This window comes from Saimiri boliviensis, chromosome 4 (assembly GCF_048565385.1).
Source record: "Saimiri boliviensis isolate mSaiBol1 chromosome 4, mSaiBol1.pri, whole genome shotgun sequence".
Taxonomy (NCBI): domain Eukaryota; kingdom Metazoa; phylum Chordata; class Mammalia; order Primates; family Cebidae; genus Saimiri; species Saimiri boliviensis.
This window is the reverse complement of record NC_133452.1, coordinates 61055830-61079649: the sequence shown is the minus strand read 5'-3', so window position 1 is coordinate 61079649 and position 23820 is coordinate 61055830. Positions and strand designations below refer to the sequence as shown.

The following is a 23820-nucleotide window of genomic DNA, read 5'->3' as shown; positions in this document are numbered from 1 at the left end:
AAGCATGGATTTAAAAATTTTATGTATATCATGACATTTTATTGAGCACATGTTTCTAGATTAACTGTTTTGTTTATTTTTAATTCTTAAATAGTTTATTTTTAATTTAATTAAACTTTTTAAAAGATGAGCATCACTATATTGCCCAGGCTGGCCTCAAACTCCTGGGCTCAAGTGGTTCTCTTGCCTCAGACTCCCAAGTAGTTGGGACTATAGGCATGAGTCACTATACTATGGATTAAGTCTTTTGTTAATTAAATTATATTTATGTTTTTATGCCCCATCCTTGTTAAAACATAAATTTGAGGCAACTCACATCGAAGTCATTTATAATTTATCTACCATAATCACTAAAATGGAAGAGATGAAAAATGCCAAGTATTGGCAAGGAGGTGGAGAAGATGGAATTTTTTGAATATCGCTGGTGGGAATATAAATTGCTGCAACCACTTTGGAAAACTGGCAGCATCTCCTAAACTGAACATAGGTATACCCCATGAGTAGCAATTCTAGCCAAATGCCCAACAGACATGTATATATGAGTTTACCAAAAGGCATTTACTAGAATGTTCACAGTAGCACTATTCACTTACACTTGGATACTTCCCCAATTGTAAACTGCACAAATGCCCATTGTTATAGACTGAATTGTATCCCCCAAAATTCATAGGTTGAAGGCCTCACCCCAATGTAACTATATTTGGAGATAGAGCCTTTAAGGAGATACCTGAGATTAACTGAAGTCATAAGGTTAGGGCCATAATCCAATAGGAATGGTATTCTCATAAGAAGAGTCAGAGACCCCAGGAGTGCATGCACACAAAGGAAAGAAAGGCATGTGAAAACGTAGTGAGAAGGTGACCATCTGCAAACCAGAAAGAGAGCCCTCACCAGAAATTGATCCTGGCAGCACCTTGATCTTGGCCTATAGCCTCCAGAACTGTGAGAAAAAAAAAAAAATCTGTTGTTTAAGCCACCTAGTCTGTGATATTTTGTTATGGCAGCCCTGGTAGACAAATGCATCTATCACCAGTAAAATGATAATAAATTGTGATATTTTTATATAATACAATACAGTAACAAAAATAAACTACTTTTACACACATCAATATAGATGAGTCTCACAAATATAATATTGAGTGAGAGAAGTCAGATACATATGAATAAGGGAAATGAGCTTATGTGAAGCAATATATACTTATACCCAACTTGAAATTGATTTAGGATGCATTCTCAGATATTTGACCAATGTCAGTGCAAAATGAAAGACTTTTCCTGTGTCTGGTATATTTGTCAACCAGTAAAGATCAGGACTATCAGATAGGGTAATTAATGCATTGTGTTTCAGAAGTTTTTTATTTAAAAAATGATAACTTTTGTATATTAAATATTTGAGGTACTTACTTTTTATTTATTTTTTTGTAGATATTTATTTATATTGTACTTTAGGTTCTGGGGTACATGTGCAAATCATGCACATGTTGTATAGGTACATACATGGCAATGTGGTTTGTTGCCTCCATCCCCCTGTCACCTATATCTGGCATTTCTCCCCATGTTATCCCTCCTCAACTTCCCTATCCCCCGGCTATGCCTCCCCTGACCCCCCCGCAACAGACCCCAGTGTGTGATGTGTCCATGTCTTCTCATTGTTCAACACCCGCCTATGAGTGAGAACATGTGGTGTTTGATTTTCTGTTCTTGTGTCAGTTTGCTGAGAACGATGGTTTCCAGATTCATCCATGTCCCTACAAAGGACATCAACTCATCGTTTTTTATGGCTGCATAATATTCCATGGTGTATATGTGCCACATTTTCCTTGTCCAGTCTATCATCGATGGGCATTTGGGTTGCTTCCAGGTTTTTGCTATTGTAAACCGTGTTGCAATGGGCATACGCATGCATGTGTTTTTATAATAGAATGTTTTATAATCCTTTGGGTGTATACCCAGTAATGGGATTGCTGGGTCAAATGGAATTTCTATTTCTAGGTACTTGAGGAATCGTCACACTATCTTCCACAATGGTTGAACTAATTTACACTCCCACCAACGGTGTGAAAGTGTTCCTATTTCTCCACATCCTCTCCTGCATCTGTAGTCTCCACGTTTTTTAATGATCGCCATTCTAACTGGCATGAGATGGTATCTCAATGTGGTTTTGATTTGCATTTCTCTAATAACAAGTGATGAACATTTTTTTTGTTGGCCTCATATATGTCTTCTTTTGAAAAGTGTCTGTTCATATCCTTCGCCCAATTTTGGATGAGTTTGTTTTTTCTTGTAAATCTATTTTAGTTCATTGAGATTCTGGATATTAGCCCTTTTTCAGATGGGTAGATTGCAAAAATTTTTTCCCATTTTGTTGGTTGCTGGTTCACTTTAATGATTGTTCTTTTGCTATACAGAAGCTCTGGAGTTTAATTAGGTTCCATTTGTCTATTTTGGCTTTTGTTGCCAATGCTTTTGGTGTTTTAGTCACGAAGTCCTTGCCTATTCCTATGTCCTGAATGGTTTTGCCTAGATTTTCTTCCAGGGTTTTTATGGTGTTAGGTCTTATGTTTAAGTCTTTAATCCATCTGGAGTTAATTTTAGTGTAAGGTATCAAGAAGGGGTCCAGTTTCTGCTTTCTGCACATGGCTAGCCAGTTTTCCCAACACCATTTATTAAACAGGGAATCCTTTCACCGTTGCTTGCTTTTGTCCAGTTTGTCAAAGATCAGATGGTTTTAGATGTGTGTCGTTGCCTCCGAGGCCTCTGTTCTGTTCCATTGGTCTATATCTCTGTTTTGGTACCAGTACCATGCTGTTTTGATTACTATAGCCTTGCAGTATAGTTTGAAGTCAGGTAGCGTGGTGCCTCCAGCTTTGTTCTTTTTACTTAGGATTGTCTTGGCTATGTGGGCTCTTTTTTGGTTCCATATGAAGTTTATGGTATTTTTTTTTTTTTTTTTAGTTCTGTGAAGAAGGTCATTGATAGCTTGATGGGGATAGCATTGAATCTATAAATTACTTTGGGCAGTATGGCCATTTTTATATTGATTCTTCCTAACCATGAGCATGGAATGTTTCTCCATCTGTTGTGTCCTCTCTTACTTCCTTGAGCAGTGGTTCATAGTTCTCCTTGAAGAGGTCCTTTACATCCTTTGTTAGTTGTATTCCTAGGTATTTTATTCTCTTTGTTGCAATTGTGAATGGGAGTTTGCTCATGATTTGGCTCTCTGTTAGTCTGTTATTGGTGTATAGGAATGCTTGTGATTTCTGCACATTGATTTTGTATCCTGAGACTTTGCTGAAGTTGATAATCAGTTTAAGGATATTTTGGGCTGAGATGATAGGGTGTTCTAAATACACAATCATGTTGTCTGCAGATAGAGACAATTTAACTTCCTTCTTTCTTAATTGAATATCCCTTTTTTTTTCTTGCCTAATTGCTCTGGCTAGAACCTCCAATACTATATTGAATAGCAGTGGTGAGAGAGGGCATCCTTGTCTAGTGCTGGATTTCAAAGGGAATGCTTCCAGTTTTTGCCCATTCAGTATGATATTGGCTGTAGGTTTGTCATAAATAGCTTTTATTATTTTGAGATATGTTCCTTTGATCCCTAGTTTATTGAGAGTTTTTAGCATAAAGAGTTGTTGAATTTTGTTGGAAGGCCTTCTCTGCATCTACTGGGATAATCATGTGCTTTTTGTCTTTGGTTCTGTGTATGTGGTAGATTATGTTCATAGACTTATATAAGTTGAAACAGCCTTGCATCCCTGGGATGAAGCCTACTTGATCGTGATGGATAAGCTTTTTGATGTGCTGTTGCAATTGGTTTGCCAGTATTTCATTGAAGATTTTTGCATCTATGTTCGTCATGAATATTGGCCTGAGGTTTTCTTTTTTTGTTGAGTTTCTGCTCATGAATATTGGCCTGAAGTTTTCTTTTTTTGTTGAGTTTCTGCTGGGTTTTGGTATCAGGATGATGTTAGTCTCATAAAATCACTTGGGAATAGTATTGTTTGGAATAGTTTCAGAAGGACTGGTACCAGCTCCTCTTTGTACATCTGGAATAGTTTTTTTGTATTGTTTGGAATCATTTCAGAAGGAATGGTACCAGCTCCTCTTTGTACGTCTAGTAGAATTCGGCTGTGAACCCGTCTGGACTTGGACTTTTTTTGGTGGTAGGCTATTAATTGCTACCTGAACTTCAGCCCTTGTTATTGGTCTGTTCAAGGTTTCAATTTCTTCCTGGTTTAGTCTTGGGAGGGTGCAAGTGTCTAGGAATTTATCCATTTCTTCCAGGTTTACTGGTTTATGAGCATAGAGTTATTCATAGGAAACTCTGATGATAGTTTATATTTCTGTGGAATTGGTGGTAATGTTCCCTTTATCTTTTTTTATTACATCTATTTGATTCTTCTCCCTTTTCTTTTTTATTAATCTGGCTAGCAGTCTGTCTATTTTGTTGATCTTTTTAAAAAACCAGCTCCTGGATTTGTTGATTTTTCTGAAGGGTTTTTTGTGTTTCTGTCTCCTTCAGTTCTGCTCTGATCTTAGTTATTTCTTGTCTTCTGCTAGCTTTTGAGTATTTTTGTCTTGCTCCTCTAGCTCTTTCAATTTTTGATGATAGGGTGTCGATTTTAGATCTTTCCTCACTTCTCATGTGGGCATTTATTGCTGTAAATTTCCCTCTAGAAACTGCTTTAAATGTGTCCCAGAGTTTCTGGTATGTTGTATCTTTATTCTCATTGGTTTCAAAGAACAGCTTTATTTCTGACTTCATTTCATTGTTTATCCAGTTGAGGTTGAAGAGCCAGTTGTTCAGTTTCCATGAAGCTGTGCGGTTCTGAATTAGTTTCTTAATCCTGAGTTCTAATTGGATTGCCCCGTGGTCTGAAAGACTGTTTGTTATGATTTCCATTCTTTTGCATTTGCTGAGGAGTGATTTACTTCTAATTATGTGGTCAGTTTTGGAGTAGGTGCAATGTGGTGCTGAGAAGAATGTATATTCTATGGTTTTGGGGTGGAGATTTCTGTAGATGTCTATTAGGTCGGCTTGGTCCAGATCTGAGTTCAAGTCCTGAATATCCTTGTTAATTTTCTGTCTCGTTGATCTGTCTAATACTGACAGTGGAGTGTTAAAGTCTCCCACTATTATTATGTGGGAGTCTAAATCTCTTTGTAAGTCATTAAGAACTTGCTTTATGTACCTGGGTGCTCCTATATTGGGTGTGTATATATTTAGAGTTGTTAACTCTTCTTGTTGCATTGATCCTTTTACTATTATGTAATGCCCTTTTTGTCTCTTTTGATCTTTGTTGGTTTAAAATCCATTTTATCAGAGACTAGGATTGCAACTCCTGCTTTTTTTTTTGCTCTCCATTTGCTTGATAAATCTTCCTCCATCCCTTTATTTTTAGCCTATGTTTGCTCTTGCACAAGATAGGTTTCCTGAATACAGCACACTGATGGGTTTTGACTTTTTATTCAATTTGCCAGTCTGTGTCTTTTGATTGGGGCATTTAGCCCATTTATATTTAGGGTTAATATTGTTATGTGTGAATTTGATCCTGCCATTTTGATGTTAGCTGGATGTTTTGCCCATTAGTTGATGCGTTTTCTTCATTGTGTCAATGGTCTTTACCATTTGGTATGTTTTTGGAGTGGCTGGTACTGGTTGTTCCTCTCCTTGTTTAGTGCTTCTTTCGGGAGCTCTTGTAAGGCAGGCCTGGTAGTGACAAAATCTCTCAGCAATTGCTTGTCTGTAAAGGATTTTATTTCTCCTTCACTTAACAAAGTTTAGTTTGTCTGGATATGAAATTCTAGGTTGAAAGTTCATTTCTTTAACGATGTTGATCCACAGCAAGCCTCAGTTTAAAAGAAAAAAGGAAAAGCATGTTGAATATTGGCCCATACTCTCTTCTGGCCTGTAGGGTTTCTACTGTAGGATCCACTGTGAGTCTGATGGGCTTCCCTTTCTGGGTAACCCAACCTTTCTCTCTGGCTGCCCTTACCATTTTTTCCTTCATTTCAACCCTGGTGAATCTGACGATTATGTACCTTGGGGTTGCTCTTCTTGAGGAATATCTTTGTGGTGTTCTCTGTATTTCCTATACTTGAATGGTGGCCTGCCATGCTAGGTTGGGGAAGTTCTCCTGGATAATATCCTGAAGAGTGTTTTCCAGCTTGGATTCATTCTCTCTGTCACATTCAGGTACACCTGTGAAACGTAGATTAGGTCTTTTCACACAATCTCATATTTCTTGGAGGCTTTGCTAATTTCTTCTCACTCTTTTTTCTCTAATCTTGCCTTCTCATTTTATTTCATTGAGTTGATCTTCAATCTCTGCTATCCTTTCTTCTGCTTTGTCAATTCAGCTATTCAAACTTGTGTATGCTTCGTGAAGTTGTTGTGCTGTGTTTCTCAGCTCAATCAAGTCATTTATATTCTTCTCTAAGCTGTTTATTCTAGTTAGCATTTCATCTAACCTTTTTTCAAGGTTCTTAGTTTCTTTGCATTGGGTTAGCACATCTTCTTTTAGCTCTGAGAAGTTTGTTATTACCCACCTTCTGAAGCCTGTTTCTGTCAATCATCAGATTTATTCTCCATCTAGCTTTGTTTGCTAGCTAGTGAGGAGTTGTGATCCCTTGGAGCAGGAGAAGCATTCTGGTTTTTGGTGTTTTCATCCTTTTTGCACTGGTTTCTTCCCATCCTCATGGCTTTATCTACCTGTGGTCTTTGTAGCTGGTGACTTTTGGATGGGGTCTCTGAGTGGACATTCTTTTTGTTGATGTTGACACTATTTCTTTCCATTTCTTAGTTTTCCTTCTAACAGTCAGACCCCTCTGCTACAGGACTGATGGAGGTCCACTCCAGACCGTGTGTGCCTGGGATCACCCATGGGGGCTGCAGAACAGTAAGGGTTGCTGCCAGTTTCTTCTTCTGTTATCTTTGTCCCAGGAGGGTACCCACCAGATGTCAGCCTGAGCTCTCCTTTATGAGGTGTCTCTTTGGGTATGTGGAGTTCGGGGAGCTGCTTGAGGAGACAGTCTGTCCCTTATAGGAGCTCACGTGCTGTGCTGGGAGCTCTGTTGTTCCATGCAGAGCTGCTGGGCAGGTACATTCAAATCTGCTGCAGCGGAACTCATACTGCCTCTTTTCCCAGGTGCTCTGTCCCAGGAAGGTTGGGCTTTATGTATAAGTTCCTGACATGCTGCTGCCTTTCTTCATAGATACCCTGGCCCACATGGAGATAGTCTAGTCACAGTCTGCCAGCAGAGGTGTTACTGAGCTGCTGTGGGCTCTGCCCAGCTCCTGTGTGAACTTCCTTGAGGCAGTTAGAACTGCCTCTGTATTGACCAACTGCCTTAGTAGTGGCGGACACCCTTTCCCCCATGGAACTGAACCGTCCTGGGTCCTGCTGCACTTGCTGCAAAACTCAATCCAGAGCGTTTCAGATTGCTTGTTTTGTGGAGGTGGTACCTGCCAAGCCAGATCACCTGGCTCCCTGTCTCAGCCCCCTCCCTTTCAGTTGAATAGGCGGCTCGGTCTCCCAGGCATTTCAGGCACCAGTTGAAACGGCTGCCCAGATTTGTGTGAGTTTCTGTGCACCAACCCACAGCACTGGCTGATCACCACTAAACTTGTGGTGCTTTTCGACCTGGGAATCTCCTGGTCTGTGGGCAGTGAAAACTTCTTTGGAAATGCAGTGATCACTCACCCTCTGTGTTGTTCTTTCTGGGAACTGCACTCCAGAGCTGTTCCTATGTGGTCATCTTGGATCCTCCTATTTATTAATGTTTTTAGGTGGAATTTTGCTCTTGTTGCCCAGGCTAGAGTGCAATGGTACAGTTGTGGCTCACTGCAACCTCCGCCTTCTGGTTCAAGCAATTCTCCTCCCTCAGTCTTCTGAGAAGCTGGGATTACAGGCACCCAATACTAGGCCCAGCTAATTTTTTGTATGTTTAATAGAGATGGGGTTTCGCTGTGTTGGCCAGGCTGGTCTTGAACACCTGACCTCAGGTGATCTGCTCGCCTTGGCCTCCCAAAGTGCTGGGATTGCAGGGGTGAGCCACCGGCGACTTACTTTTTAAAGTAATTTTTTTACTTAGCATTTATTTTGTGTTAATGATCTTTCTTATGTTTTCCACCTTACGTGTCTCTATCAGATAGAGATCACTTTTGCATGTTACTGCAATATATAATCTTGTCACGGTATATTGATTTATAATAGTGACAAGTCATCCATTTATTATTATACTGTTATTTTATAGAAAACTGAATCTTTTAGTATAACCCTATGATAGAGAAATGATTCACTATTACTATGGGCATGCAGTATTGTTTGAAAACACATAAAATGTGATAAACACAGATTAACTCATGGTTTCAGGATTTTTTTCAGATTAGTATCCGTTGGGAATTGGGGAACATGTTTTCTGGGATTCTCCAGTTTTCAACTTTCCTCTGGTTATTCATACCAGGAGGACTGTATGCAGGTTTTCTATTGGAGTTTTAGTTGACCTGAGCAGTACTGACTGCTCTGTCTTCAGACTAAAAGCTGTAAAACTGGGCACTAACTCCATATTTGTCCCTTCTCCCAAGTGTCAGCACCCCACCAGAATCTGTTCACTTCTGTCCACTATCCAGTGCCTTCAGATGTCTGTTTTTATATCTTTCCAGAGTTTACATATATAGTTGTTATCAACAGGGAGGGTTGGTTGAAGCAGAGCCAACTTGGTCCTATTAGAAGCAGAACTCTCCTCCCTTATTCTATTAGGACACACCCTTGAGTATCATCCTGAGAAGTGTACATGGGAAATATATATTTTGAAAGCTCACATGTCCAAAAAATATATTTATTTTACTGGATTAACAGTTTGACTGATCATGATTATCACACAATAATATTCTCTTAGAATATTTTAGACACTATACCATTGTTTTCAAGCCTCCATTATTGCTGTTACAGAGTCTGATGTGAATCTGTTTCTTGACCTTTTCTATTTGACCTGTTTTTTCCTCTTAAAGTTTTTAGAATAGTCTCTTAGTTCCTAGTTTCCTGAAATTGCATAAGGATATGCCTTGGAATAGAGCTTTTTTGCATTCTTTGTGCTGAGTATTCACTGAACCCTGTCAACTTTAGAAACTCATGTCCTGCAGTTTAAGAAAGTTAATTTTATTCTTTGATTTTTTTTCTTCTCTCCACTCCTCCACCCCACATCATATTCTCCGGAAACCCCCCCCCCGGTCAGATACTGAAGCTTGTGGATTGATCTTCTAATGTTCTTTTATTTTCTCTTCTATTTTCCTTTTTTTAGTCTTTTTGTTCTATTTTCTGATATGACCTCAACTTTTCCTTTCAATTCTTTTCCCGTGTTTTTGATCCAGCAGTCCTGTTTAGAGCTCTTCCTTATGTCCTTGTCGTTCTTTAGATTTACAGCATTCTTCTTTGTGTTATGGGTGCAGTGTCTCATTCTCTCCAGGCATATTATAGTGTATTCTTCCCTTTCTGCTCTTGTCTTTTTTCTTTGCTTCCTCCAAGGTCCTTTTAAAAATGTCTTTATTTTGGTCTTTGTCTTTTTCCTATGGAAATACTTGTTGTCCATTCCCGTGTAAGAATGAGGCATTGCAAAGCTGATCAGAAGTTCTGTGTGCATAAGCAAGGTTTTATTGATTGGTGGCCTTCACTGGAGGATGATAAGGTAGCTGGTCATGTTTTTCATTGGAGAACTCCAGTTGTGAATATCTGTAAGCCTTTCTTTTGGCTGTCCAGTTTCCTCCAAAGGTAAATCTTTCTATGCGCTTCCTGGGATGGAAGCTGTGCTGGTAGGGTTCTGGATGCTGAACTGGTAGAGGCTGTTAGTTACACTATTTTATATGTAGGATTTTATACGACTCAAGGGACACTTAAAAAAAAAAAGAAAATAAATTTTTAATGTAGGCTTTCAGTATGTATCTCCCCCTTTTTCTTCATTGTTAAATCTACTCCAGCTGCTAAACTTACTGTTGTGGGTAACAACTACCTGGCTGGTGGCGTGAGTGATAAGAATTTACCAAGATAGTTTATGGGTAAAGAAAGGCAGATGTATTAGAGAAAGTATCAAAATACGTTGTAAGTGTGCAACAGGCAGGTCAGCAAGAAAGGAGCTGACTGCAGGGAGACAAAGGCTTGCTGGGGATTTTTTTATAGGCTGGTACTTGTGCTGTGTGCTGAAGAAGGCTTTGTGCAGTGTAATGCCAAGGTTGCAGTGAACTAACTTGCATTTTTCTAACAGCTGAGTGTCCGGTGACAGCTGGGCACAGGAAGATTATGAGTTATTTGCACAGGAGGACTCCCGTCTGCATTCTCTTTTTTGCTTTCCCCTGGTCCTGCCACCCTGACTTTTTCCCCCTAATTAGAACTCCAGACTAGCCAATTTCTGCTGGAGTGGAGGAGGGGCAGGAATCTGGCTACCCAAGTAGAAGGAGGGAATCTAAGGAACTGTTTTTATCTTATTCTCAAACAAATAACCCTGTTTGCAGCCTAATCCCTCACCTGTATATTTGAATGTATCTGGTAGTGCCAAGTCTTTGGAGAGAACTGATCTGCTTCATTTTGGCTCTGTACTCCACCTCCCACCTTCTGATTTCCCAATCTATTAAGGTCCTGCTCATCCAAGTAAGGAAAGCAATGTCACTTGTTCCTTCTGCTAGCCTTCCTAACCTTTCCAAGTTATTCTCTTTCTCCATCACTTGCCTTTGGGGAGGATAAGTCATTTTCTTCTTTCCCAAGGGGAAGGGACGGAAAGGCTCTCATCACACATACTATACGCAAAGGCTAGTGACTGTTGGTCCACTTTCCCCTCCTTATAAAGACACTGTGTTGTGGAGTATAACAGGAGTTGGTGGAGGCTGGGTGGCGATTGAAGCGGCACTGCTTATATAACCATGAGGGCAGAAGTCTAGACCTAGTTATTGGTGTCTCATTGGCAGCTCTCTTAAGAAAGTTGCAGGATACTTAGCACTCTAACCATCAACTTTCTGTCTTAATTGTAATTCTAGGACAAGAGAGAAATATTGCACGTAGAGAACTGCGTGTCTTTCCACTGTATATGTGTATCCAAATGCATTTAACCAAATTCCCCCTTGTAGGACATTTCTTTTTCACTTTTGTGATGCCAAGAGCAGTATTACAGTGAACACCTTTGTAGTAGTTAACCATTAGGATGTCCATACATGAAATTCCTATGAGTTTCATATTTCATAAAGACATCTGCGTGTTTTTAGTACTTACATTAAATAATACCTGTTTGCCTGCAATCTTGTACTAGTTTTATGCTCCTCCCAGCTGTACATTAGAGTGTTGTTTAAGATAACTGAACAGGAGGAGATTGACAGGAGCATGAACAAAAACCCATTCACATGTCAGGAGGTGGCACAGCCCAACTCCAAGAGGAGAGACATTCATGTGCTCAGGACCCTTGCAGAGCTCATTGTATGTATCTCTTTATCTGGCTGTGTATTTATTTCCTGTAAGATATCCTTTATCCAGAATCTTGATTGACCATGAGGAAGGGGAAATGGTGAGGACATGCTGACTGAATTGTTGCAACTCTTCTCAGTTGATCATCTTCCTAAAAGGTGACTAAGTGGAATGCAGTGAATGTAAGTGAATCTTTCTTGAGGGTGAGATTTAAAATCTTTGGAAATAATTAATAAGAACAAAAATTTTCAATGTTCAGAACTGTGATGAAGCCAGAGATGCTGTAAAAGACTGAACTAAATACCATCGGCCCCAAGACTGGACCTGATCGCATTTCTTAGACTACACCTCTGATGTGAATCTGTTTTGATCAGTACTCTTTTTTTTTTTTTTTTTTTTTTTGAGACAGAGTTTCACTCTTGTTACCCAGGCTAGAGTGCAATGGCGTGATCTCAGCTCACCGCAACCTCCGCCCCCTGGGTTCAGGCAATTCTTCTGCCTCAGCCTCCTGAGTAGCTGGGACTACAGGCGTGCACCACCATGCCCAGCTAATTTTTTGTATTTTTAGGAGAGGCGGGGTTTCACCATGTTGACCAGGATGGTCTCAATCTCTTGACCTCGTGATCCACCGGCCTCGGCCTCCCAAAGTGCTGGGATTACAGGCGTGAGCCACCGCGCCCGGCTTTGATCAGTACTCTTGATCTCCCATTATGCCTAAGATAGCATTGGGCCATAGAAATGAAATTTCAGAATGTTTCATTAAAATTGATGTTTCATCATGTTGTTATTAAATTTGAAAATGTGTTGCCTCCTATTTACACTATTTCGACAAGAAACGTAATTATAGGACCATGTTTTCCTCTTGCCTTGTTGCTTCATTCTGAAATTTGCTTAAATTTCTCTTCTCTTTTCATATTCCCAAGTTCCTCTGGAGTCATTATGTGGAACAGAGCATAATGGGAAAGCATTATCTTTTAAGGTCTATAATGATGCGGTGTCCATTGATGAATGAATGGATAAATTGTAGTCTGTATACACAATGGAATATTATTCAGCCTTCAAAAAAGAGATTCTGCAATTTACAGCAACATGGATGAAACTGAAGGACATGATATTAAGTAAAATAAGCCAGATACAGACAGAAAGATACTGCATGATCTCACTTATATATGGAATCTTCTAAAAAAGTCAAATACATAGAAACAGAGAAGTCAAATATGTAGAAATAGAATAAAGTAGTGGTTACCAGGGATCAGGGGTTGAGTGAGAGGAAGGGATGAGGAGAGGTAGGTCAAAAGGTAGCAAGTTGTAATTACAAAGGATGACTAAGTCTAAAGATCAGATACACTGCATGAGGACTACAGTTGATAATAGTGTATTGTATACTGGAAATTTGCTACAAGAATAGATTTTAGGTGCTCTTACCACTCCTACCCTCTCACGCACAAAAGGTAACTGTGAGATGATGTTAATTTGATTGACTATAGTGATAATTTCACTATGTATTTCAAAACATCATGTAATACACCTTAAATATATATGACAAAAAAGTTAAAAAAAATTTTTTTAATGAGTGTCCATTTTCCTTGCTTGGGATAGTTTATCTTTTTCATTCTGTCTGCCAATTTGGATAGAAGAATGGCATCTTATTTTACTTTGCATTGGTTATTACTAGCAAAACAGAATGATTTTACTTATGTTTCTTGTCCATTGAGCTATCTTTATGCAGTTCTTCTAAGTCCTTTGACAGTGTTTTTACTGAGGTATCCAGCTTTTCTTTCTGTTGGGATCTCTTTATGCATTGATAATATTAATTGTATGCCATAAACATTCCCGTTATGTTCCCAGTTTGACATTGCCTTATTTATTTTATTTATAATACTTTCAGTTATACAGAAAATATATATTTTATATGTTTAAATTAGGCATGTGACTTAATTTTCTGAGTCTCAGTTTCTCTTGTGTAAATATAGGATAATAACTTAACCTACATGGTAAGATGGTGGTGTATTTATAAATTAACTCCTATGTAATAGTCATTCAACAAATGTTAGCTTTTGTTATTCTTTGTATGACACATTGAAATAGTTCAGAATCATCTAAAAATTTTACTAGAATTGCAAAACATGCTTAAAGGTATTTAAACTGGATATGAAAATGGATAATAAATAAGACTCTGAATCTTTTAGGCTAAAGGAGACAAGCTGATTTTTTCTTTCTGCCTTTACTTTTCTAATTCTTTTCCTTAAAACAATTCAAGGAACTCTACCGATGCATCCTCTTAAGTAGGAAAATCTGAAGCCTGAGTGAAATGTGAAAGGACAAGTTTTTTTTTTTGTTGTTGTTGTTGTTGTTGTTGTTGTTGTTGTTAAGGGATTATAAATATATTTCTTTCTGGTAAGGATTTCTTTCATGGCATTTTTATTTATTTTATATCAATCTATATATGTCTAAAAAAACAGAAACACACCAACCCTTCCTGCTTTTAAGACAATATGAAGATGAGGTTCCTGTCTCCCAGGAGGTCAATACAACATACTCCCTGAGGTTGAGTGCAAGTTGGCTTAGATGGATAACAGTTACACGTTACATAAGCTGCTTTTATGAACTGCAGTTATTTTTAAGCCCTTAACAGCAATACCCTTCCCGCCCTCCCTCCCTTCCTTCCTATTTCTTTTCTTTCTTTCTTTTTTTTTTTGAGACACAGCCTCGCTCTGTCACCCAGGCTGGAGTGCAGTGGCGCAATCTTGGCTCATTGTAACCTCCACCTCCCGGGTTCAAGGAATCTCCTGCCTCAGCCTCCTGAATAGCTGGGATTACAGGCACACACCACCATGCCCAGCTAATTTTTATATTGTTTGTAGAGATGGGGTTTTGTCATGTTGGTGAATCTGGTCTCCAACTCCTGGCCTCAAGTAAACTGGCCACCAAAGTGGCTTCCCAAAGTGCTGGGATTATAGTCGTGAGCCACCATGCCCAGCTTACGCCATTAAAATTTTTTATTTTGTCATTTCTGAGTAACTGTGATAATATAATAGAATTCTTATAAGACAGTGTTATAATAAAAATTTTGTGATATTTCACATGTAATTTCACTATATATAAAATCAGGTATTGTAATTTAACAGGTGACTTGGGTATATGTACCTAAGTGTATGTGTACCACACGTAGTATATGTACTGTGGTGTATATGTACCACATTTTCTTTATCTGGTCCATCACTGATGGGGATTCAGGTGACCTGATTGAAGTTTAGTGAGTCACATTTTGATAATATAATATATAATAGGCCACAAAGTAAAAAAGAAATCACTGAGGAAGTTTATAAGAGATTATTTATTCACCAAATATGCTTTTAGAGACCTGTCTTCTGTTTCTTGTCCATTGAGCTATCTTTATGCAGTTCTTATAAGTCCTTTGTCTTTCAGAATTCAGTTTTCCCCTTATGTTGAGTAATGTGCCTGTCCTAAGGAAAGATTAACTTTCTAAATGACAGCAGACCATACTGGGTAGGTGGTGTTGCTCTCTTTTTGCTATATTCCTTAAAAAGCAGCTCATTTTTTTAAAAATATATTTTATTTTAAGTTCTGGGATACATGTGTAGGATGAACAGATTTGTTACATAAGGAAATGTGTGCCATGTTGGTTTGTTGAACCTATCAACCCATCACCTAGCTATTAAGCCCCACATGCATTAGCTATTTATCCTGATGCTCTTCCTCTCCCTGCCCCTGCCCCCAACAGGCCCTGGTGTATGTCATTTCCCTCCCTGTGTCCATGTGTTCTCATTGTTCAGTTTTCACTTATGAGTGAGAACATGTGGTATTTGCTTTTCTGTTCATGTGTTAGATTACTGAGGATAATGGCTTCCAGCTCCATCCTTGTGTCCGCCCAGGACATGATATTTTTCCTTTTTATGGCTGCATAATATTCCATAGTGTATATGTACCAGATTTGCTTTATCCAGTCCATCATTAATGGGCATTTGGGTTGATTCCATGTCTTTGCTGTTGTGAATAGTGCTGCAATAAATATACATGTACATCTATCTTTTTTTTTTTTTTTTTGAGATGGAGTTTCGCTCTTGTTACCCAGGCTGGAGTGCAATGGCGCAATCTCGGCTCACCGCAACCTCCGCCTCCCGGGTTCAAGCAATTCTCCTGCCTCAGCCTCCTGAGTTGCTGGGATTACAGGCATGTGCCACCATGCCCAGCTAATTTTTTTGTATCTTTAGTAGAGACGGGGTTTCACCATGTTGACCAGGATGGTCTTGATCTCTTGACCTCGTGATCCACCCGTCTCAGCCTCCCAAAGTGCTGGGATTACAGGCTTGAACCACCGTGCCCGGCTACATGTACATCTATCTTGATAGTAGAATGATTTATATTCCTTTGGGTATATAATCCAGTAATGGGATTGCAGGGTCAAATGGTATTTCTGGTTCTAGATCCTTGTGATATCACCATACTGTCTTCCACAATGGTTGAGCTAATTTACATTTCCACCAACAGTGTAAAAGCATTCCTATTTCTCCACAGCCTCGCTAGCATCTGTTGTTTCTTTTTTTTTTATTTTATTTTTATTTTTTTATTTTTTTATTGCATTTTAGGTTTTGGGGTACATGTGATGAACATGCAAGATTGTTGCATAGGTACACACATGGCAGTGTGGTTTGCTGCCTTCCGTCCCCTCACCTGTATCTGTCATTTCTCCCCATGCTATCTCTTCCCACCTCCCCACGCCTGTTGTTTCTTGACTTTTTAATAATTGCCATACTAGCTGGCATGAGATGATATCTCAATGTGGTTTTGATTTGCATTTCTCTAACGACCAGTGGTGTTGAGCTTTTTTCTGTGCTTCTTGGCTGCATAAATGTCCTTTGAGAAGTGTCTGTTCATGTCGTTTGCTCACGTTTCAATGGTTGTTTTTTTTTTTTCATAAATTTCTTTAAGTTTCTTATAGATTCTGGTTATTAAACCTTTGTCAAATGGGTAGATTGCAAAAATTTTCTCCCATTCTGTAAGTTTTTTATTCCATGCCTATGTCCTGGATGATATTGCCTAGATTTTCTTCTAGGGTTTTAATGGTTTTGTGTTTTATGTTTAAGTCTTTAATCCATCTTGAGTTTATTTTTTATAAAGTGTAAGGAAGGGGTCCAGTTTCAGTTTTCTGCATATGGCCAGCCAGTTTTCCCAGCACCAGTTTTTAAATAGGAAATCCTTTCCCCATTGCTTGTTTTTGTGGGGTTTGTCAAAGATCAGGTAGTTGTACATGTGTGGTCTTATTTCTGAGACCTCTATTCTGTTCAATTGGTCTATGTGTCTGTTCTGGTAGTAGTACCATGCTGTTTTGGTTACTGTAGTCTTGTAGTATAGTTTGAAGTTGGCTAGAGTGATGCCTCCAGCTTTGTTCTTTTTGCTTAAGATTGTCTTGGCTATATGGGCTCAAAAAGTAGCTTACTTTTAAACTTTTTTTTTTCTTTGCTTGTATACCCCAAAGGTGTTACTGGTTCCAAGTGAATTCTCAAGAATGAAGTCTAAACAAACACGTGCTTGGCATGGACACTGATATTGGCATTGACATTGGTTTATGTGATTTCTTTATACCTTTAAGATTGTTTCTGTCTCTAAAATTATTTTCTATAGTGTCATTTTATTATTTTAATACCACTCTATTTGAATATCATACCAGACCTCATGGAAGTAAAATAGCATTTCTTCTGCAAAGTTAGCCATTGCAAATGTTTTTAACGTCCTTTGAGATGGAATGGTTATTACTTGGAATGTGGCAGTTTCAAACTTTTCATAATGACTATGTGCTTTGTTGCATTTTAAGGACATTTGCTCTAGAACAGTTGAAGAATTGGGTGCTTGTATGTTAAATGCCTACCACCTGATAATTATCTCAAGGGAGAAGTTGTTTAGTTTAAGCTTAATCTAAATAAAAGATAACCTTTCATATTAACTTTCAATAAGACTTTAGTAAGATGGATGTCCAGAATTTAGTTTAATTGCTAATACAACTACATAAGAGTGATTTGTGTGTTAAAATTAAGCATTTTCGGCAGATCATCCTGTAAAAGTTTCTATGTGGAGTTGAAGTAAACTTATATTTTTACTTGAAGCTCTTTTTTAACAGTTTTTATTTCTTCTGCCAGTTATTTTATTGACTGTTAATTTACCAACCCCTCTTTAAAAAAAAAAAGGTGAGAGGAAAAAGGCCATAGCATTATCACATTTATATATGAATTCTCTAAACCATATGGTGATTTCTAATTAGAATACAAAAGATTCTGTGATGAGACTAACTTCATAGTCGCTGTAACAGTGGACATCACAGAAGGAGAGAGTTTTCTTCAATTTCCAACAAGGAGAATTTTGAGAGAAACTGTGTGGTCTCTAATTGTACTTATACCAGAAGTCTGACAAAGTTATTGATGTGCAGATCAAGTTGGTATTTTGAAGGTAGTAATTTAATTCTGGATGTTTGATCCTCTCAGTCAGTGGCTTGACTTGATTTTTTTAAAATGCAACTTCAATATTTAATTTCACATGTACCCTCTCAGTAGAGATTTCAAAGGATACTTTGCTGGATGCTTGACTGCCTTGTCTATTTGCTCTTGTTTTGCATGCAAGAGAGAGCCAGAAGCTTTCTTCTCATTGTGTACACATGGTATTAATGGATTTACTCTGCCTGTATCGTCTCATTACTGGAAACAACTAGAAGCACAGAAGTCTTTCAGTGTATGCAAATAAGGCAGAATCATCTACCTGAGAGTTAATATTCTCTGCTTTTAAGTGTATTCTAAATCTAATGTTTGTATTTAGAGCATAACATCCTGTTCTTTTTTTTTATGGGCAAAAAGCTAAGCAGGCTCAGGCAGCTGTTTGATGTTGGCTTCAAGTGTTATTAATTTCATATTCTATTATTCTTTTCACTGTAGCACAAGTGAAGCTGATGTGGAGGCTGTCATGGATAAGTTGTTTGATGAGCTGGCTCAGAAACAAAATGATTGTACGTAAGTTAATTTCTCTTGAAAGAGAATACATTTAGAACACAATGCCCAATCTCCACTGACCAATTAATAAGTTCCATTGCTGTATATGGGTTGATGCCACGCTCAAGTGGCAGTCATTGTATCAGCATTTTGTCTAATTTATGTGTTGAATCATGTGCTATTATTCATCAAGCTATGCATTTCCTATCTGTAAGAGATGAATTTTATAGTAATTATCCAGACAAGATTGAGTCTTTGTTCATGTTCCCATAGTAACTAGACCAAGGATTCTAAAAGTGCAAGGCAGAGAGCTGCGCCTGAATAAAGCCTGTGGAACCATTGCCGACTGCACATTTGAAGAGCTGTGTGAGAGAGTAAGTATCCAGGCACGTCCAGACTCACTGGCCTTTTCACATGTTAAAATACTTCATGTTTTCCTCTCTGCCCATTTCAGATTTTAAAATACTATTCACAGAGTCAGAACCAATTTAAAAGTCTTATTAAGGGAAATACTCATCTATATTTGCCATGTACTTTTTATAGATATTGGCACAAAATTTGCACTTAGAAGGGCTCTAATGCAAAATTAGAAATGCAGAGAGAACTGTCAACTGTTGCTAGAAGCAAAAATAAAATCAGTTTGGGAGTTGTTTTGTAAAAGTCAAACATAAGAGAGTTTGGAAAAATATTTGAGGTGAGGGTTAGTATGTGGGAAAAAGGAAGATAAAATAATGCTAGCATGATCCAAGGAAGCATCACATAAAATAATTTCCACTCCTAGCACTCACTGCCCATTTGTTACTGCCATAATAACGGACCTATTAGGACCAGGGTCAACGAAGGTGAATTTCTATAATGTGACATCTATATTATATAATAAATAATATCTTCAACAAAGAAAAAACATTTACCTGTATATGCACATATTCATATAACTGAGAAAGATCTTGACTGCAGATTCGTTATAGATATGAATTCTGTCTTTTAAAAGCTCTGGAATTATCAGTAGTCAATGGATATTCAATGTACTTATTGATTGCAAATCTTGAGGAAAACAAATCCAAATCAGATACAATTTTAAGCATAATTTCTCAATCGACATGCTTAATTTATCATTCTAGCTGGTCTCTGTTTTAGCTTCACTTTTAGTTAACTAAAGAAGAGTTGCTTTTCAGTACGGAAAAAGACAAAATACTTATACCTGCGGCCATTTTATAAGTGCTTTTCTTAAAGCTAGTCACTTCATTACTTCTAACCAGTGTAAATTTATAATTTTTTAAGCCAGAGAGATGAACTCAGTTTGCAGTTGTTCTGCACTCAGAACCAGTAAAGTTTAGGATCAATGAGGATCTTCTGACAGGGTGGTAATGTTGATCTCTGTTAGTGAAAGTCATTCTGGGTGATAGGGACCTTTCATACCTCTCCTGGATCGATCTTTGAGGTTCTGATAACCTAGCATCTCCTGACAAAATTCTATTAAGGCTCCCACTTAGGTTTTACTCATTTTGCAAGAGAAATAAACTTGAGAAGAATCTTGTATATCCGAAAGATGAAGCTCCTCCACTTTCTGCAGAAGAGGACCCCATGGGGAAACAGGAAAAGACAAGCCTGTTGAATCTTGGGGGAGGAAGGCAACGATGGTCTCTTTTGGAGCAGATACTGAGTTTTATCTACATTTTTACAGTATGCTCATTGTTTTAGGAGTCTTAGTAACAGGAAAAGGCCATTTATTGGGGACCAAAATCTTCAGTTTATTTGTTATCGGGGGTGATGGGGAAGAAGACTGAGACTTTATCTTGAAAAATGAAATAATGCTTATAAAAATAAATCATTTTATCTTATTTGATAAAAGTTTGGATTATAATGGCAACTACAAACTAAACTCTTAGATTAAACCATGAACAAGTGCATTGGCATGATCATGGTTCACTATTGCCTCGACCTCCTGGGCTTAGGCAATCCTCCCACCTCAGCCTCCCCAGTAAGTGGGATACAGGCACACAACACCATGCCTGGCTAGTTTTTTAAAAAGGTTTTTGTAGAGATGGGGTCTCACCATGTTGTCCAGGCTGTTCTCAAATTCCTGGCCTCAAGAGATCCACCCACCTCAGCCTCCCAAAGTGCTAGGATTACAGATGTGAGCCACCATGCCCAGCCTTGTCAATTACTTTCTTTTGAACTTTTTGTGGTGTCGTTATTTGTTGATTTTTTTTTTCTTCTCCAAGTTGGCCAGATCTTCATTTGTCAGTGAGTTTGCATGGACAGGTTTGTTCTTTATCTAGACTGTAATTTTGGGGTGTTTACTACATTTCATAAGCATTGAATGACCTGCAGAAGGCATTGATGTGGTAAGTGGGATTAGGTCCCAGTGTTAAGCTGTGAGGGATGTTTGAGGAAGGGCTAAGTTTTTAAGTGGCTAGTTCATTGGTGACTATTTTCTTGTTAGGATGATTTGCATTGCTTTGCAACCTTGCAACTGCAATTCAGATATTGATTTCTTGCATGAAGAGGACAATTGAAATCCCTCAACTTCAGATGTAGCCTTAAACTCTTCATGAGTTATAATGATCTTATGAGTCAGGCTAAATAGTTGCCAAAAACCATTAAGTTAAAAAAACAAACAAACATCGAACCTAAGGTAAAGAAGCAGACATCTGGTGTGTCTGGGACAGTCCGAGTTTTGGATCATCCTCATTTTCTAGAAGACTCTTGAAGCCCGAGACTAGTCTAACCACGTGATACCATCATGAAAAAATCTTTGGCAAGATGTAGATTGGTTAACAGTCTACAATGATTATTTTTGAGCCATGGCCCCTTCCAAGGAAAAAATAATACAAAAACTTACCTGTGTCTTGATAAGGTAAAAGGAGGTTCAGATTGGAAGCCCTTGACATATGCCATAAGTAAAATGAAAAAGCCTGGCATGTTCTGCTCCTTGCACACCTCTTTTCTCACTGTTCCAAGCAAAGTTCCTCAGATTTGTAATCCTGTAGGTTAACATTTAGCCTCTTGGTATCTCCAGGATTCTCTTTTTTTTTCTTTTTTACTCACCCACTATCATGAGATAGGATTCTCTTTCTTTGTAAATTTATAATTCAGTACTGTTATGTTCAGAGAAGCAGTCCAAGTTAGGAGACCCTGTAACACATACATAAAAATAATAACATACATAGTAATAATATAACATACATAATGATAATAATAGAGCCATGCATCAGGGATCATTCTAAGCACTGTTATATATTAACTCATTTGATACTTATAATAGGTAGGCACTATTATTGTACCCATTTTATAGGTAGATAATTTGAGATACCAAGATGTTAAGTTACTTTCCCAAGGTCACACAGCTAGTAAGTGTGGAGCCAGAGCTTCGACTCCTTGGTAGTTTGGTAGTCAGATCCTGTGCTTTGAATTACTACATTGTATCTGAAGGTGTTCTGGACAAGTTATGCCTCAATCTTTAATATACTTTGACCTCTATCTTAAAGTGTAATCATTTGGGAGGCTGAGGCAGGCAGATCACATGAGGTCAGGAGATCAGACCAGCCTGGACATAGCAAAACCCTGTCTCTACTAAAAATACAGAAATTAGCCAGGCATGGTGGCAAGGACCTGTAATCCCAGCCACTCAGGAGGCTGAGGCACAAGAATCGCTTGAACCCAGGAGGTTGGAGTTGTGGTGAGCCAAGATTGCACCACTGCATTCCAGCTTGGGTGACAGCAAAACTCAAAAAGAAAATAATAAACAAACAACAATAACAACAACAATAAATAAAGTGTAATCAGATACTTTATGATTTCTCACATCTGAGCTAAGCTTTAAGAATTTTATGGAGCATGAAGCTGGCTGGGGAATAGACATCCTCCAGTCCTGAGTGCCTCCCTCTGTGTTGAAGAGCTTAGTACAAACCTGCCCAACTCATGTGCCTTGGCATATCACTGGGAGTGGGTACAGATACAAACCCTTCTGCCCTTCTGAAGGCTGTACCTCCAGGGTCTGTGCCTCCAGGCAAGGGGCCCCAAGCCTTACACAACCTAATCTCTTTGCCCATTAAAAAACAGTATTTTCTCTTCCTGTCATAATATGAAAAGTTTGGGAAGTGCTACCTTAGAGAAGTGTGGGAGGGTGGAGAAGAATATGTTTTGGTGGTCTTTGTTCCCTGCCGTTCCCTCCATATCACAGCTGTGGCAAAGGAAAATGAAACAGATCCATCTCTGTGGACATGACATGAGCTTTCAGGTTTCCTTTCCTTACCTTGATACAGCTACTTGCTTTAATCTGAGGGTAGTGGAAAAGTCAGAAATATGGTTATTTAAGGCAGTGGTTCTCAAAGTGTGGCTTATAGACCTCTGAGGTCCCTGAAACCCTTTCAGGGGTCCTGGGAATCTAAACTCTCTGTAATACTTCTTGCCTTTTTCACACTGGTAGTATTTACAGTAATTGAGATAGGATTCACTTTCTTTGTAAATTTATAATTCAGTACTGTCATGTTCAGAGAAGCAGTCCAAGTTAGGAGACCCTGTAACACATATATGAAAATAATAACATACATAATAATATAATATACATAATGATAATAATAGAGCCATGCATCAGGGATCATTCTAAGCACTGTTATATATTAACATACATAATGTTATATGCAAAAGCAATGATGGGTGAAACTGCTGGCACCTTAGCAGGAATCAAGGCAGTAGCACCTTTTGACTGATCACATGCTCACAGTATAAATAAATAAATAAATAACCCAGTTCCATTTATGAATATCCTTAAATAAGCAGTAAAAATTATTTTGTTAAATCTCAACTTTGAGAACATGTCTTTTGAATATTCTTTGTGATGAAGTGGGAAGTACACATAATAAAACACCTCTGCTCTATATCAAATATGAAGGCTGCCCTGGGGAAAAGCACATGTATGGTTGTTTGAGTTGCAAGCTGAACTAGCCACTGTTTTCCCAGAATACCATTTTCACTTGGAAGACTGAGTGACAGACAAACTATGGTTATTCAGATTTGGCAGACATTTTCTCACAATGTTTGACAGACATTTTCTTGAAAATGAATGAAATAAGACTGTCATTTCAAGGAAAACAACTGACAATATTTGTTGCCAGTGATAAAATTTGAGCAAACAAGTGAAAATTAGAATTTTGGAAAACTTGTTTCTGCCATCATGAGCTTGACAGCTTCCCAATTCTTAAACATCTTTCAGATGAGATTGATGGTGATATTAACACATGCAATGTTTTGATAATTGTATAATTAAATGTGTCAACATTTGGAAGATCTACATAACTCATTGAACCAATACTTTACAATATACAATGCATGCTTTTACAAAATCATACATGACAAAAGATCCA

General features: G+C 38.2%; 1 protein-coding gene across 6 annotated transcripts in view; it reads left to right on the top strand.

The window, feature by feature from the left end:
- AFG1L (AFG1 like ATPase) overlaps nucleotides 1-23820 on the top strand; it is a 263443-nt gene that overhangs the window by 196169 nt on the left and 43454 nt on the right. For all 6 annotated transcript variants that reach the window (XM_074397640.1, XM_074397639.1, XM_074397636.1 and 3 more), the window contains exons 9-10: nucleotides 18398-18468; nucleotides 18725-18825. In XM_074397640.1, the coding sequence (XP_074253741.1) occupies nucleotides 18398-18468; nucleotides 18725-18825 (172 nt within the window). The remainder of the gene's footprint in view (nucleotides 1-18397; nucleotides 18469-18724; nucleotides 18826-23820) is intronic.